The 18868-nt window shown below is 36.2% G+C and overlaps 1 protein-coding gene across 1 annotated transcript in view; it reads right to left on the bottom strand.

Annotated features, from left to right (window-relative positions):
* The window catches only part of LOC123876927, a 144116-nt gene that overhangs the window by 22129 nt on the left and 103119 nt on the right, over window positions 1-18868 (bottom strand). Inside the window, exon 2 of the mRNA XM_045923352.1 lies at window positions 6892-7208. Within this exon, the coding sequence (XP_045779308.1) occupies window positions 6892-7208 (317 nt within the window). The remainder of the gene's footprint in view (window positions 1-6891; window positions 7209-18868) is intronic.

Consider the following 18868-nt stretch of genomic DNA (forward strand, 5'->3'; position numbering starts at 1 on the left):
CCATTCTAGCCAAATCCGTCCAGTAGTTTTTACGTGAAAGAGTAACAAACATCCATCCATACATACCTACTTACAAACTTTCGCGTTTATAATATTAGTAGGATAGTGTGAATAGATTTTTTCTTCTTTGGCATCTTTTCCGAAAATTTAGAGGTGTATGCTCGAGGTCAAACACCCGGATCTTCCGAAAAGAAGACTGACATCCCAAAATATCAGTACACATATAATTTCAGTTACACAATATCATAATCATCATCATCATCATCAGCCTGTGGATGTCCACTGTTGGACATAGGCCTTCCCTATAGAGCGCCACCACACCCGGTCCTCAGCCTTCCTCATCCAGCCACTTCCCGTCAGCCGCTTTATATCGTCGGTCCATCGTGCTGGAGGGCACAATACACAATATGTATTTTGAAATTTGGTTTTTTTTAAATGCCTATTTTGCGGCTCTTTCCAAGCACTGTCTTGTCGTTTAGGATCGTTAGTCTTTGTGCGTGTGTAACAATAATAAGGTGTATTTATACATTAAAGTCGGACCGACGAGTCTTGGTCTTCGAGACATTGTAACCTTGGATGACTGGAGGAGACAATACAAAATGCACTTGTATGGACGACGCATATTAATTTGTGTAAATTGCAAAATATTGCATTGAATTTGAATATTGAGTTCTCGGGAACAAAGATAAAAATCGGTGAGGATTTTTTGTGAAATTATTAAAATGAATAGCATTGTGTTGCTTTTTTCTGAATTTTGTGTTTCTAAGTAGAAAGTAGGCGCTGTTATCATCATCGTCGTCTCCAGTGAAGGACATTCAATGTATAACGCTATCATGCCGTTTACAGCCTAATTTTGACGCTTGCCAGTGTAGATGAAGCCTAGTTTGTGTGCGTTTTTAAGTCCCAAGCCGGTTAGCTGTCGTCAACTGTGGCATGAGCACCATTTTTCTCCATACTTAGTTCTTAAGCTCTCATATTATTATTATTTAGGTATGCTGTGCTACAATTCAGTAAATTCGTCATTGCCAGTGAGGGACAATATCAGCATGCCATTTCATAGCCCAATTTTGACGCATCCAGTGTAGGTGAAGCCTGGCTTGTTTTTTAAGAGGGGTCTCTCCGTCACTCGCTCCATACACACACACACACACACCATCCACAGTCCATGAAATATTGCAGACATATTCTAGAAACTAATATCTATGCCTGTGATTTACCAGATTTCTGTTAAAATATTTGGTTTCAAAGTTACGCGGTCTTAAAAATTCACATACATCTTTGAGCCCCTGTAATTTTAAAATTTCATATTTTTAGAAAAATCTAAAACACCATAGGCACAGATATTAGTTTCTAGAATATGTCTGCAAAATTTCATGGACTTTGGTTGCTTAATATTCAAATGAAATTGGAACTTCGATTGTATGGAGTAAGTGACGGGGAGTGCCCTGTTAAGTCCCAAACTGAATAATTGTCGTGAACGGGTGCCATTTTCATTTCATAGTTCATAAACCATCATGTTTTATTGTGTGCCTATGCTATGCTAGAATTCAATAAAGCTATGCCCTGTTCTAATATAAATGCATACTTAAGCGGCCATGTCTCATCAGTTCTGGCCATGTATTATGGCCATGGGCCTTACGATTTTAATGCTGCAAAAACATACAAAGATACAATAAAGTCATAGCATAATATGCATAGTAAAACTGTTAATAATGTTAATACTTAGTGTGGGTTTGGTACCTACTTACCCATAGGTACTATGGGTAAGTCTTTTAAAGTCGATTAACTTTGGCGATATTCGACTATTCGCTATAAGGAATTCCGAATCATCGCTAACTGATTAATCGCCATAAGAACTGGGTATTTGCGGTATCTCTAGTCATGGTATAACTCTGTGACCTATGCCCTATCCTAATATAAATCCACCCTTAAACGGCCATGTCTCATCAGTCTGGCTATGCCCCGGTCATTAACGTTGGCAGTAATGGTGTTATGACAGCTGGATATGTATTGGGCCTTACGATTTTATAGCTGCACAAACATACAAACATACAATATAGCCACAGCACGCTGAAATGTCAATACTGAAATGTGAACTGACGATGCTCAAATTTTTGTCAACTCTCGGTTTGATCCTGAATCGACAATAATATGTCAAATACTAGGCTATGGTGACGCAAAATCAATGAAAAATAGGGCTATAGGTCTCTTAAATAGAGACTTCTACGCGCCACGGTTTTGCCTAGTTAGGGTACCTAGTCCACCAGGGTCCACCAGCCCGGCTAGCATGGGCAGTAGATAAAAATTATATCCCCGATTATATCCACTGATTTCTATGACATCGGTGGATATAATCGGGGGATATAATTTTTATCTACTGCCCATGCTAGCCGGGCAGGTGGGTAGAATTCCGCATGGGTACTTAGACTATGTCACTCAGGAAGAATGTAGCTTGGTCAAAGAACTTTCAAAATTGTTTCAGTATTTCCATAGATTATTTCCTACGTACAAACTTACAAATTTTAATTCTTTATAAATTAGTAAGTTTAGAAAATGGTGGTAACTGGTAAGATAGTAATTTTAAGTTAGTTTGTCCATTTGGACACTTATAGACCTTTGGCACAGAAAAAACATGTACTTACTTACTATGATTTATCTAAAATCGTAAAACTACATATTTACTCGACATTCAAAATGCACAGTAATAATAAAGTTATGATCTATTACCTATTTCATCACACTAATATTATAAAGGCGAAAGTTTGTATGTGTGTGTGTGTGTGTGTGTATGTTTGTTACTCCTTCACGCAAAAACTACTGAACGGATTTGGCTGAAATTTAGAATGGAGATAGATTATATCCTGGATTAGCACATAGGCTACTTTTTATCCCGGAAAATCAAAGAGTTTCCACGGGATTTCGAAAAACCTAAATCCACGCGGACGAAGTCGCGGGCATCGGCTAGTTCATTATAAAATATAAAAAAGCAATGCAATTCATTATACTGTAACATTTTATTGAGCATTACAACGAAATGAGTCACTATTACCCGGCTTCCATCAAATCCGTCCAATAATACGTAAAATACGTAAATCCCCCACGGCCGATGTTTTGTGGGGCAATTAATTCCGCACTAAATACTAAAATAAGTTTATTTCACTCTAAACGTAAAGTGAGAGTGAAAGTCATCTTTCAAAGACGGTTGGTAAGTGTGGAGATGGCTTCAATAAATCGTGTTTTAACCCCCGACGCAAAAAGAGGGGTGTTATAAGTTTGACGTGTGTATCTGTGTATCTGTTTGTGGCATCGTAGCTCCTAAACTAATGAACCGATTTTAATTTAGTTTTTTTTGTTTGAAAGGTGGCTTGATCGAGAGTGTTCTTAGCTATAATCCAAGAAAATCGGTTCAGCCGTTTGAAAGTTATTAGCTCTTTTCTAGTTACTGTAACCTTCACTTGTCCGGGGTGTAATAAATTTTTGATTTACACTTGTTATGTTTAACTGACAGCAAATGAAAAGATTTTTAAATTCTACATATTTTGTTAGTTTATTCAAAATTATTTTTGTAATAGAATTTTTTGATGATATGATTGAATCATTACGCATTAATACTCGAGCTTAATTTAAATAATGATTTTCTTTCATATCAAACACCAATTACGCTAAATGGTATGTAACTGGCATAGTTCATAATCACCATGACCTAATTGCATCAAAACAAAACCAATTAATCCTCTTCAACGGTGAAATAGCACGTCTACGACTTACGAATTGCGTAATATTTTATGTTAATAATTTTGTATGACTGGTATTTCTTAAAGAAGACATACCTTCAATAAAATTTGATTTCATAATAAGATTTTATTCGCGTGGTGAATTTCAAAATCCTTTTTCAGTCTATTCCAAGGAATGTTTTCTCCTTTTAAATAGTCCAGGCGGACGAAGTAGCGGGCATAAGTTAGTAAATTAATATAAAACGGAGGTAGGTATTAAAAACCATTTGAAAGTACATTAAATTGTGAATATCAGAGGAGTTTTCATCACTGACACAGAGTCCTAGTTGGATTGCGATCAGAAATAAACACTTCTATGGCGTCGTGCCAAGATGCGTACGCGCATCTGTGGGCAAATAAATTTCAGTATTACACGATGCGAGAATGATAAGTGGAACGGTGACAATTGAAATACACTTCCGCGTTGAATAGATATTTTAGTATGCAAATCAAGAAAGAGTTTCTTTCAATAATAATACTTAATATCAACCCATCGCCGGGTCACTACAGAGTACGGGTCTCCTCTCAGAGTGAGAAGGGTTTTGGCCATAGTCTACCACGCTGGCCAAGTGTGGATTATCAGATGTCAAGCACCTTTGAGTAGGTACATAATGGAGAACTCCCAGGCATATAGATTTCCTTACCATGATTTCCTTCACTGTTAAATCAAGTGATATTCAATTGCTTAAAAATCAAAATTAAAAAAAAGCCCCGACACAAAGACCTCCTAAGAAAACCAGAAAAGAGCTGATAACTTTCAAACGGCTGAACCGATTTTCTTCGATTATAGCTAAGAACACTCTCGATCAAGCCACCTTTCAAACAAAAAAACTAAATTAAAATCGGTTCATTCGTTTAGGAGCTACGATGCCACAGACAGATACACAGCTGATACACCACGTCAAACTTATAACACCCCTCTTTTTGTGCCATGGGGTTAAAAAAGAGCCTTCTCTATATTTGCAATAATAACAACAAAAACACTCACACTAAACTTTATTCGAACGTAAACCGGTGAGTATTGGAAAGATTTAATTTCCGCTTCAGTCAGCACTTTTTATTTTATTACGGCATTAAAGGAATTATATTATTGCAGTGCCTCATCCCATCAATGTACGAGGATTAATGTCTTAACGCCTGATCATTCCGAATAGCAATTGTTTGTTGAAGAAATATTGCTTTTGCAAATTGGTAGTATAATTTATAAAGTTTTATCCATACTAATATTATAAATGCGAAAGTGTGTCTGTCTGTCTGTCTGTCTGTCTGTCTATCTGTCTGTCTGTCTGTCTGTCTGTCTGCTACCTTTTCACGGCCCAACAATGTAACGGATTCTAACGAAATTTGGTACAGGGTTAGCTTATATCCCGGGGACGGACATAGGCTACTTTTTATCCCGGAAAATCAAACAGTTCCCTCGGGATCTATAAAAATCTAAATCCACACGGACGAAGTCGCGGGCATCCTCTAGTTAAAAATACTAATAGCAAGCCTTCACACTCCGTCCGTCCGTCTGTCTGACAGCGGGCTGCATCTTGTGAACCATAATAGGTAGTGAGTTGAAATAAATCTATTTTTTGCCGCTATATCAACAATTATTAATTTTAAAAAATTTGAAATGGCCGCTATCAATGGAAATTACCTACCTATAGTTTTGGTTCCCCCAAATTAACAGACACGACAGACAGACAGACAACGAAGTGATCCTACAAGGGCACCTTTTTTCCTTTTGAGGTACCTACGGAACCCTAAAAAAACAACCGTGATCCTTTCTTACCCTTATCGTGATGACGAAAACCTCTATAGTAAACGACACCTTAATTCTAGATTTGTATAAAATACTGAACTACTATAGTATGCGACAGATGGATGGCAATTGCGGTGGGGACACCCCGCACACCTGCACGGCTCCCGCACTAACCCGGTGCGGAATAGCGCGGGTGATGTGCTGGGTAGTATAGAAGCAGGCGTTATTTTGCGGAAGTCCATGACATACAAGGAACCAAAAGCTTAATTTGCAAAATCCACTTTGCAATTAGGCATTGTAAGGTCTATATCTCCTGAGGATGCTCCGGTGTCGGGGCGAAACGTGCGTCGAGTGGTGCGTGTGGCTTGCTTGGTGGCTGGCTTTTCCTGCATGTTTATCAGTGGGAGGGCGGGCGGTGCATGTCGCATGCTGCATGTTGCATCATACAAATTTCTTTGGTTTGGTGGATTATAGCAAATTAAGCTTTTGGTTCCATGGATGTGCTGGGTGTCACCCCGCCTCATACCCCGATTGTCATCTCGAGCTGTCGCGTACTATACAGTTGTAATGTTGTACTAGTAGGTATAATAGTATCTCAACGCATGATACACGGTTCATCGACTCAACAATGATTCATATTCTCGCGAACAAAGGATAAACACGTGCGAGTTTTTAGAAAAGCCTCGTTAGAAATATTAACTTTTCGCACGTATTGCGTAACTAATGCGGTCAGATAATATTGTTTTGCTAATTTATTTAATACATTTATAAAGTTTTTAGTTTATAATCCGGAAATGGGATTTTTATTGACTTAAATATCCAATTAGAACTAGATAACGCTCTCGACTTTCGTCTACGTGGATCTAGGTTTTTAAAAATTTGGTGGAAACTCTTTAATATTCTGTGATTAAGCCCTTCCCCTTATGCAAGCTAATTCTGTACCTTTCGTCAAAATCGGCTTAACGGATAAGCCATGAAAATCTACGTAAAGTACGATGGTACGGAACCCATCGTATGTAAGTCCGACTCGCACTTGGCCGGTTTTTTGAATTTACGTTGACCTGGCCTATTTAAAACTTGCCGATGGAGCCGATGGAGGCGATGGCCGTTGGAGCTGGAAAGTCCTTGAGTGGAGACCGCGTATAAGCAAGCGCAGTGTAGGACGCCGTCCAGCACGATGGACCGACGATATAAAGCGGCTGGTGGGAAGTGGCTGGATGAGGAAGGCGGAGGACCGGGTGTGGTGGCGCTCTATAGGTAAGGCTTATGTCCAACAGTGGACGTCAAACAGTGGACGTCAAACAGTGGACATCCAACAGTGGATGTCCAGTGGGCTATCAAGAATAAAAAAATAACTAAATCAGTACTTACAACATCAGCATCTATAATCCCATCTGCCACATCCGTCCCCCCCTTATCTCTCCAATGCTTCTCACTGGTCACCGAAAAGTTAAACGACCGTTCCCTCCTTGGACTTAATAATACTCCAGCTGGTGTCCTCCCATATCGAAATATCTCCAGGTTAGTTGTCGAGAACCTGTCGTTTCCAGGGTCTGATCTTGGGAGGAAGACGTCGTCCTCCAGGTCACTGTCGAAGGTCAAGGTCAAGGGGGGTGATGATGCTGAACGACGACATTGCTGGAGTGGTGGTGGTGCTCTTTCTATGTCGGATTCGGAGTAGGGACGATCTGTGAACAAAATTTTTAAAGTAAATTGGTTGTTCAATGCTCTGTATTGGAAAATGGATTAAAAATTGGATTACAATAGTAATAACAAAAAAAAATCATCATCATCATATTCTAAATTCAGAGATATGACCTACCTACTTGAAAAATTACAGACTTTCATACAAAATTTTGAATTGTTGTAAAATTGATCTTCATCACATCTCAAAATCTTCTAGAAGTTAGTCTTCTATAAGTATAAATAAAACCATAAGCTGACTGACTAATGACTGACTGACTGACTGACTAACTGATCTATCAACGTACAGCTCAAACTACTGCACGGATCGGACTGAAAGGCACGCAGATAGTTTTATGACGTAGACATCTGGTAAGAAAGGAATTTTGAAAATTCAACCCCTAAAGGGTAAAATAGGAGTTTGAAATTTGTGTAGTCCACGCGGATGAAGTCGCGGGAATAGACTAGTTCCACATTAGTTCATAAATAATGGATCAAGCGGAAATTCAATAACGTTTTAACATAGTTCTTCCAACATGTTAATAAACTACAACTTAGTTAAGAAAGAGAACAGGAAAGAAATAACATAATGGGCAACATAGTATTCACAATATCAAAACAGTTTAAAAACTAAGCTCGGAGCAATTCCAAAACCTGTTCCCTTAACTAAATACTAGCAGTAAATAAAAGCAAAATGTTTAATAGCTATCCAAGAATCGATTATGTTGATTAAAAATGGTCTACAGTAGCATTTGGCTTCTGGCGATTGTACGGTTGGCGAAAGGATAATAGTGTGGAAGGAAATTAGGTTTTAAAACAATAGTAGTAGAGGTCATATTTGAGTAAAAGGAAATGATATTCTCGATAGTTTCTGGGTAGATTTGGAGGAAAATAAGTTAGGAAAAAAATTAGATTTATTGATAGCCATCCATTTGAGAATTTGAAAAAATAGTGAATACGATATGAAATTTTATGGTCCAAGAATTCTTTTACTATTTTTATTATATTTTGTAGAGAAAGTCAGTCTCGGGCTATTCAATCAATCAATATAATATTGCTTATTCGACCGAGCGATGTTTTTGTTTTATATTTAAAGGTCAGAATAGCCATTTTTCCAAAATTTATCTTTTTAAAAAATTAAGTACTCTTATATAAAAATCGGATTTTTTTATTGTAGTTCAAGGAAAACCAGGTTTTTAGAAAACGAGGAGACATGCCTACATAACAAATGCATAAAAAATAAAAAAATTAACATTCGACAGAACAAAGGGGAGCAATTTGTTATCAGGGAGATCGATGACACAACTACCAGCGTACCAGGAAACTTATGAAGGTGAAATCTTTACATAGGTACTACATAAAACAGGTGTGTCTGTATTGCCCTAGAATCATGGAATTTGGCAGGTAGGTAGGTCTTATAGCACATGGATAAATCAGAAAACCGTGAATTTGTGGTTACATCATTAAAAAAAAAATTAAAATGTATTTCAATTTTCAAAGTAAGATAACTAAAAACAGATTTCTATTTACTTTTATGTATGGTAGTTTTGATTTATCGTACAGGATGTCAGAATAAATACCCAAGTACGGAACCCTCGGTGCGCGAGTCTGACTCGCACTTAGCCGATTATTTATAAATGCTGAAAGTTTCTCTGCGTATTGTTCCCAACACAGGGAAGGACAATCAGCAACTATGAAGTTTGGATCATGTCAGCTTTGGGCTTTGGGTGAACATCGCAAACTTCTCTACTTCGAGTTTCTATTGAGAATTTACCCAGTAAATACTTTTTTTAGCCTGACTTGGGATTTGAACCCAGATCCTGGATTCTCGTGATTTGCAGCCTAATAAACAAGCCACAAATAACAAGCACACGGTATTCCAAACCAGTGATAAATTATTTTGACGATTCAAAAGCACTTGTAAAAGTTTATTTGAATAAAAATCTATTCTGTTCTATTCTATTCTATCCCACCAGATCAACAAGGCAGTTAAGAGTAGTTCAGGCTGTAGAAAGATGGCACAGCATAGAGTTAGACATAGTAGGTATTTAGGCCAAAGCTTGGGCCAAAGCTTCGGGCAAAAGCTAGCCAGAATAAGAAACACAAATTAATAAAATCTTGTGCCGTCCTCAAGCGAAACCCGTTTTGTCATGAGTCTTGACTAGGGTTGCCATCTTTCAAGATTTTAGTCTTGACACTAGGACGAGTAACTAGAAAACCTTGGATTTTCAAGCGTAGAAGCCGAAAATACCTAGTTACTTATTTATCGTAATGATTTATTTAAATGATAAGAAAGCTTGGAAATGACTTGCCAAAAAGCTCTGATAGTTCTAATAAGTATAGGTGATTTTGTAAATTAGTGGTGATAGTAAAAAATTCCCGGCTGCGTTTGTTGTGGGCTCTTCTCAGACTTGGGCGCGTTTGGAACACTTCTAGCTTAAGTTTTAACTTAACGTTATTAATTATCACCACTACATCATTGTTTGGCACTCAGAAAGTGTAAAATAGTACCAATTTGAATAAATGACTTTGACTTTGACTAACCCCATGTTGTAATCTAATGGGAGCACCGCCGAAGAGAGTAGCTTATAGTTTCTTTGTGTTTTTTCTTGTTTTGTGTGCATTATAGTTTTCTATCTGTATAGGAGAAATCCAGGGAAGCCCAGAAGAATGGCAACCCTAGTCTCGACACACGTGCAGGACCGGCCGCGGTGCGAGCGAGACAGGAGACCAGCTGTCCCGCTCTGAAGTGCAATGACTATCCTATAGTGGATACGGTTGGATGAGTAACCGCACACTTGCGTTTCGCGTTACATAAGTATTGTTTACTATTGTTATCACACGTGATACATATTGCTATTATTAGATCATCTCGTGTGATTTATAATTAACTAGATGCTGTCTGCGACTTCGTCCGCGTGTTTAGGTTTTTTAAAATCCCGTGGGAACTGTTTCATTTTCTCCGGGATTCAAGCTACATCCGTATTAAACATATAAATCGGTTAAACGGATAGGCCTTTAAGAATCTCGTTGGAACTCTTTGATTTTCCGGGATATTTTTTTCCGTCCTTGGGATGTAAGCTCTCTGTACCAAACATCAAAATCGGTTAAACTGTTGGTTCGTAAAAAGTTAGCAGACAGATTGACAGACAGACACACTCACATTTATAATATAGTATATAGTAAGTAGGTATATACCAATACTACTAGTGGTAGATGCATTTTATGGTTCAAAAGTACTTGTAAAATTTAAGTGAATAAAAATTATTTTTATTTCATATTTCATTTTTAATTATGTAGATTTAGATTAGTTCTACAGGATGTGCTACAGGTTTTTACCTACGCCTTTTTGAAGATAAATAATACCACCTTTTTAACCCGACTACGGCAAAGCCAAAAGGAAGGGTTATGATTTTAGCAGTCTATGTATGTATGTATGTATGTAGGCATGTATGCATGTAAGTATGTATGTTTGTATCCAGATTCGGTGTGTTCCACCGTAGCGCCTAAACCACTAGGCCGGTTTTGATGAATGAGGTGTCAATCGATGGGTCGTAAAGGTCCGGGTGACGAAAAAATTGATTTAACGGATGTTACATGAAAAAAAGTGGGGGTCTCCAAAAAATTTTTTTTTGCTATTGTATCGAGTGGAATATCAAATGAAAGAGGAAAAAATTCTGAGTTCATAAATGTAAATGTACTACAACATTAAAATATACCGAGCAACAGAAAAACAATTTTACAATAATATTTCAGTGTTTATTAAGATGATCGCAGTCGGGTTTTAGTTTTCAACTTTATTAAATCAGTTAAAAAGTAGGTCCATACAATTCTATCTCAGCCCAGAAGGTTTTTTTCATTCGATGCGTAACACAGGTGTTTCTAGATCCTACGTTATATCCACTATACTATTATTATTATTTATATATTCAACTATCATTTGTAGTTTTTATTGTGGTATGGATTTTCTTTGCGTGGTTACTTGTTGACAGTACAGTATACCTACTGGTTTTATTGTGCTATGTATCTACCTAGCTGGTAGGTACTTACTATACTATTCTATATATTATATTATATACTACTAGCCGATGCCCGCGACTTCGCCCGCGTGGATTTAGGTTTTTTGAAATCCCGTGGGAATTCTTTGATTTTCCGGGATAAAAAGTAGCCTATGTGCTAATCCAGGATATTATCTATCTCCATTCCAAATTTCAGCCAAATCCGTCCAGTAGTTTTTGCGTGAAGGAGTAACAAACATACACACACACACACACACACACACACACACACACACACAAACTTTCGCCTTTATAATATTAGTGTCAAGTGTGATACCATACTATACTATATTACGTACCTACTATAGGTGCTATGGGTACTAGGGTATATTAAAGGTGTTATTAATTAGTATAACTTGTAACTTAGTGATTAACTATTTATTAATGCTTGCAACCTTATGGTTTTATATATTCTACTGCTTGCGGTCTAATTATGATTTCATTGTTATCCGCTGTTGGTTCCGTATCCTTTATTTCGTATATTTTCAGTAACTTTCAGAATTTTATCACAGAGATCACTTACGATAGTTTAAACGCTGAAAAAAGAAACCCTTATAGGACTCTTCGTTGTCCGTATGTCTGTCAAGATCCTTTTTCTTAGGAGCGCGTGAAGTTATCAAATTGAAATTTTCTCTTTATAGGGAACTAGCTGATACCCGCGACTTCGTTCGCGTGGATTTAGTTTTTTCGAAATCCCGTGGGAACTCTTTGGTTTTCCGGGATAAAAAGTAGCCTATGTGCTAATCCAGGACATTATCTATCTCCATTCCGAATTTCAGCCAAATCCGTCCAGTAGTTTTTGCGTGAAGGAGTAACAAACATACACACACACACACACACACACACACACACACACACACACATACAAACTTTCACCTTTATAATATTAGTGTGATATCACTTACGATAGTTTAAACGCTGAAAAAAGAAAACCCTTTTAGGATCTCTTCGGTGTCCGTCTGTCTGTCAAGATCCTTTTTCTTAGGAGCGCGTGAAGTTATCAAATTGAAATTTTCTCTTTATAGGGAATAGCTTAAAATGCACATAATGTAGGTAACTCTGTAAAGTTAGAGGTCTGGGATCGTACCCCGGCCCCTCGATCAATCGAATAGAAGACCAACCTCCTAACTATGTACTAGGCTAATACCGCTTAGGTATACCTACTTTGTAGTATCTGATAAATACTAATTAAGGATCACGGAAAATAACCAACCCTATTTCACCACCTGACATGGGTTGCGGTACTTTGATTTGCTAATACGTATGTAATTCTAATAATGAACGGGTTAGGGCTTAGGATAAGATAATGAGGGGTCTAAAGGACCTGTGTGTGTAATTTCTTAGCGTTTCATTGCGAGAGGAGTGTACTACAGCTGTACTTATGTGATTGGTTACAAAAAATTAATAGGGAAATGATTTCGAACGACTTTTCTGCAAAAAAGGCGCATTTCTGTAGACTGATCAAACCGTGAAAAAACTGGTGATAGTTTAGTGGTTAAAGCTTCGTTCGGTTTAATGTTACGGAGATCCGAAGTTCGATCGCTAACTTTTCATAATTTCATCGTTTAAAGCAATTGATTAATACATAACTTACTTTAATGATGAAAGATCGTGAGGAAACCTGCATAGCTGAGAATTCTCCATTATTATAAATGCGAAAAAGTGTCTGTCCGTCTGTCTGTTTGCTAGCTTTTCACGGCTCAACAGCTTAACCGATTTTGATGAAAGATACAGAGTTAGCTTACATTCCGGGGAAGGCCATAGGCTACTTTTTATACCGGATGATCTAAGAGTTCCCACGGGATTCTTAAAGGCCCATCCGTTTAACCGATTTATCTACAGAGGTAGCTTACATCCCGTAAACTAATATAAGACTGACTGACATAGCATTTCCAATGTGACTTGATTTGTTATTACTTTGTGACTACAATTTTACTTACCTGAAAAATAAAAATAATCCCGGAAAATCACAGAGTTCCCATGGAGATTTTAAAAACCTAAATCCACGCGAACGAACTCGCGGGTATCAGCTAGTATTTAATATTTTCAAGCGTGTGTGAAGTCTGCCAGTCCGCATTAGCCCCTTTTATTTGAGCTTTATTATAATGGCAATAAAATTCTCTGAAATAAATAAACAATAAAGAAATCGCAAATCGCTAAGATCAATCCGACGTTACATAAACAAACTTTCAACACTAACTTTAGTAAAAGAATCCAATAAAATAAAAGCTCTAAACTTCAATAGACACTTGGTTTCAATATAAACAAGGCTATGTCATTAAACACTTGGCCACTATAAAACGGTCAGTTTATGACCCCCATAAATCAAGCATCGATGGGAGATAAGCTACGTCAACTATGGTGTATACTACACTGTATACGGTATAGTCTAGAGATGGAGATTATTGCTACCTTTAAATCATTTTCATTTGGTATTTTTTTTATTCATAGTAATTTCACAGATGATTCTAAAATTTCATCAATGGTTTTTCACAGTAAGTGAACTTTTTCACTTATTGCAAGTGCGAAAACGTTATCTGAAACGAATCGAATATTTTTACCTAGACAATCTTCACCCTCTTAGTTCAGGCCAATGACAATGCGTGCGCATTTAAAAAATAAAGTAGGATAAAGTGTAATAATTTTCAAATATCCTGAAATTTTGCTTGATGATTTTTCACAGATCAGTTTTAGTAATTAGTGCTATATATGAAAAGGCTTTTCGTATGATTTTACACCTACTATCTGTAAAATAGTCCAGCTCTAGAGTATAAGTAGGTATTATCAGTGGTTTTAGATAGGGCGCTTTAAAGTTTAATGTGGCAATTAGTATTAGGGCAGGTCTTTTTTATAATTACTTGAGTGAATAGTTTTGTTAGGCTTTTTCAAGTAGGTCTGTGATGAAGTGCTACCGAGTTTCTTGCTGATTCTTCTCGGTAGGAACGGCATTCCAAACCAGTGGTAAATTATAGTTACGATTCAAAAGCACTTGTAAAAGTTTCTTGAATAAAAATACATATATTCTATTCTGCTCTCAAAAAAGTCTAGAAGCGGACGCAGCCTAATATGTAAAAAGTAGAAAATATAAGTCTGTAAATAGAATTCTTGACAAAGATAATAATTGAAATGAATTATAGTGGTACCTACTACTACAAATTTAAATCGTACATACAAAAATTCATGGGTAGAAATTGTCTAAGCAACAGAAAATAATAAGTTCAAAAACATTAAAACTGAATAAGACTCAAAACTGGACAGTCCAGAAAAAACAACAGAAATTCCCACAGATCACGTTCTAACAAACTTGACTGAATCTGAATAGAATTAATCATAGAATGATTTGTCAATTCAATAATTTCGTCAATCCCTTAAACTCATTCCGAGAGAGCAACTCGATGAGTCTACAAAAAATACTTGAAGTGGATAATTGAAATAAGTACCAACGAGTTTAGTTTCTGAGGAATAGTAGGTAGAATGGATGATTTTTGAATTTTGAATCCTGTTTCGATTACTTGTATCTAGGAGTGAATAAATTAAATTGCTACTTCATAAATCATTTGTAAAGTAAAGATGTTTTGGTCGACAGATTTAATTAAAGTGGTAATTTTTTTTTTATGACCCAGTTTAGTTAAATCCTAAAATTTTTAATATCAAAATTGATTCATCTCTCTCAGGTCTCTCTAAATATCATTTTTAATATATACCTTTATAGAATGATCCCAAACTGAAAATCTTAAATTAGATGAATAAATGATAGGTATTCTGGTTGAGTTTGTTCCAAAAAAAAAAATCCTTTGAAAAATTTAAGTATTTCAAAGTTTTGATCAAAATGATTGAGTATTTACACATACCTAATAATAACACTATACCTAACTACCCACATAGCAACAGCTCTTACAAACTTTACTTTAAGTATTCAATAAAATTTATGATTAACTAATTTAAAGCGCAAATTTCAACATCAAAGCGAAGGGGCAAGCAAGGGTTTTTAAATCACAATAATTATTTGTGCAACCAGAACTGGTTTGAACAGTTATACGGGCGGACAAGATGAGATTAAGTATTTAACAACAATTAACTTGACGACCGGCAACTGGTCTCGATTGGTCTTATAAATAGAAATATAGTAGCTCATTCGAAGATCACTAATAGACCTGCAACAGACCTTAAGCCTTAAGTAATAGGGATCATAGTGATTGGAGATAAATTCAACGCACGAGCGCCGATTGTAAGCTTTGAAAGTCTAATCGATTTAAAAGAACAAGTTAAAAAAGTAGCCTTTGCACGCGCCTCACCAAGCTCAAAGTTTAAGTGTTAAACATCGAACAGTATACTTAATCTTTATAAATTCTGTGGGGTGTCTGTATAATATCCTTTTCGAGTTAAAACAAAAGCAGTTTCAATTTAATTATTGGGACACATTTATTCAAAAATCAGCATAAATGGAAACCCCTTCTTGATATTGATAGCTTTAGAAATTGAAGAAAAAACGTTCCTTTTTTGTTGTCACTAAAGCTAAAGAAAACAAATAAGACAGAAAAATGACGATACACTCCAGTTTCATGTTATCTTAAAAGATCGATCATAATGTAAAAGATAATGATAAAACTGGAGATGAAGGTACCGAGGGACAAGACACAGGAGTAAATAAATATTTTTGGTTATCTAAAACCAACCAATTTTTCCAAACAATAGGTAGCTGGTAGCCGTATTGAAATAGGAAGTAAAATGTAAACTATGGAGATCAAAGCGTCAATTTTTATTGTTTACATTTTGCATAGTTTCCATTGAACTTATGAAATACAAGTGTAAATTAAAAATTTTCAACACCCCCGACAAATCATTTTCAAATAAATAAATATGTATATCTAGGCAACGTCCATCTTGACAGCTTGACATTTGTCAATTGACACTTGAATATTATGAACCTAAGGGTTATCTAACCTTCTTTCTACAAGAAAACTAGAAAATAGCTGATAACTTTTAAACGGCTGAACCAATTTTTTTGGATTATAGCTAAGAACACTCTCGATCAAGCCACCTTTCAAACAAAAAAAAAGTAAATTAAAATCGGTTCATTCGTTTAGGCGCTACGATGCCACAGACAGATACACAGATACACACGTCAAACTTATAACACCCCTCTTTTTGGGTCGGGGGTTAAAAAGGTCTTCAGTTCTGCAGTCGATTTCTGGATAAGTTATTGTTTGCGTCATGATTCCCAGTGATTTAATAAGGATAGTTATTAAGATAATAAATTATATTAAAAATTTAAATAAACATTACTTTCTACTTACTGTTTTTTTTTTTGTTGTCGTCAATAAACCTTTAAAAGTAGTTCTAAACTATTAAATATTTTCAAGAAATTATGTTCAAATTCTTTCAATAATTTCAAAGTTAGATGATGCCCGCGACTTTGTCCACGTAGATTTAGGTTTTTGAAAATCTCATTTCATTTTCCGAAATTAAAAAAAAAATCCTTCTTTAGGATGATAATAATATATCTGTATTGTCAAAATTGGTTAAACGGATGGACCATGAAAAGGTAACAGACAGGCAGACGGATACACTATTGCATTAATTATAATTTTGCATATATTGTTAGTAGGTATGCATTAGTAGTAGATAACAAAATCCCATATTCTTGTTTGGCGTTGCCTTTGGGTTAAGATAAAGATTAAGCCGAAGAGAATCCCATAAAAGGCATGAAGGGACAGGAGATAGATCAAAACATCTTCAATCATTCAGTGGCTTTCTGAATGACATAAGTAATTATTGTTAGTGATTTCTAAGTTCATTTCGAAAGCGAGTCGCGTGCGGCCGCTGCATTGTATGCAAATACTCAGACCAAACTTATTAATTATTGTAGTTGCACACTACAGTGAATAATGATTTGCTAGACGCCAGGCTACGAACAATGCAAGTGTTGAAAATGAAATGTATTTGGAATTGTAATATAGATATTATTGTAAAGCTCATAATGACTATGACTTGGCTGTAATTGCTTTGGTAAATCACTACACATTATCAAGATTAAAGCCACAAACAAATAAACAACCCAAGAATTTGTACAGAAATGAAATATTTTTAATTTTATTACTAGATAATATATAATATACTTATAGAAACATGAAACCTATATGAATTCTAGGTAAATGACCCGCTACTTTATTTTTAAAACTCCTGTGTGAGCCATGTGTGAGCTCTACAATTTTCCGGGACAAAAAAGTATCGTTGGAAGTGTGAATTGGCAGATTTCACATATCTTTTAAAACATTATGGAGAACTGTCAGGCATGCAGGTTTCCTCACAATGTTTTTCTTCACCGTCAAAGCACATAAAGAGCACGTTATGATTAATTATTTAATACAAGGAACCGAAAGCTTAATTTATTATAATCCGCTGAAACCGAACCTGTATGGTGCAACATGAGCCTCAATAGCTCAACCGGTAAAGGAGTGGACTGAAAACCGAAAGGTCGACGGTTCAAACCCCGCCCGTTGCACTATTGTCGTACCTACTCCTAGCACAAGCCTGACGCTTAGAGAGAAAAGGGGAATATTAGTCATTTAACATGGCTAATATTCTTTTATAAAAAAAAAAAAACATGCAGCATGTGATATGCACCGCCCGCCCTCCCTCTACTAAACATGCAGAAAACCTAGCCACCAAGCAAGCAATATGCACCACCACCACGCAACTGTTTAATAACTAACGCCGAATAAATTCATCTAATGTAAAAGTAATGACTATGACAAGAGAAAATAACTGAAAATAAGCCAGCAAAACCCATGTTATTGTGGTTATGAATAAGATAAATAACTATGACAATACAGTTCCAAGGTTGATAGGACATTACTTATTACTTGGACATAGGGTTAACGGTAAATCAAAACAAGAGTCGTTCAGCTACCGTACTACGCTCGTACCCTTTTAAATGATAATTGCCTCAAAAACCATTATGGCTGACGTGACAGCAACACTCGGCTCATTGTCTGCATGAGTTTCTTTACTCTTGGCACAGATTTCATGAAAAAGATAGATGGAGTCTTCCAGAATAATTGGCATTCATAAAAGTAAAACCAGCAGCCTACATAACATCGCTAGCTGACCATAATCTATGCTAATATTAAAAAGTTTGTAAGTTTGTTTGTAGGGGGTAATCTCTGGAACTGCTGAACCGATTTTGAAAATTCTTTCATCAGTAGAAAGCTGCGTTATTCCTAAGTAACACAGGCTATATTTCATTACAGAACGGTTTGTCATAATAGCATCTTGTCATCGGAAAAATAAGAGTTTATTTTATTCAAAGGTGGCACAACTACACAAATGAAATAAGCGCCACTGTCAATTTTTCAACCGGCTTCTACATATTGGCTTCATAAATTATACCAAGTTCTCACTTGCGGTCTATCATTTCGTTCTAATCTTTTGGTTTGTTTCTAAAGGAGATGTTTTTCACTTTTTTGTGGACGATCACCACGTGTTTCTATTATAAAGGGTTTTTGTTTGCCAAAGCGATAAGTTTAGTTTCTTTTTCTTGATTGTTTTATATTTTGTTTCCATCCTGGTGACCTGCATTCGCTAAGGAAGGGGTTATGTGGAAG

Source organism: Maniola jurtina, chromosome 22 (assembly GCF_905333055.1).
Source record: "Maniola jurtina chromosome 22, ilManJurt1.1, whole genome shotgun sequence".
NCBI lineage: Eukaryota > Metazoa > Arthropoda > Insecta > Lepidoptera > Nymphalidae > Maniola > Maniola jurtina.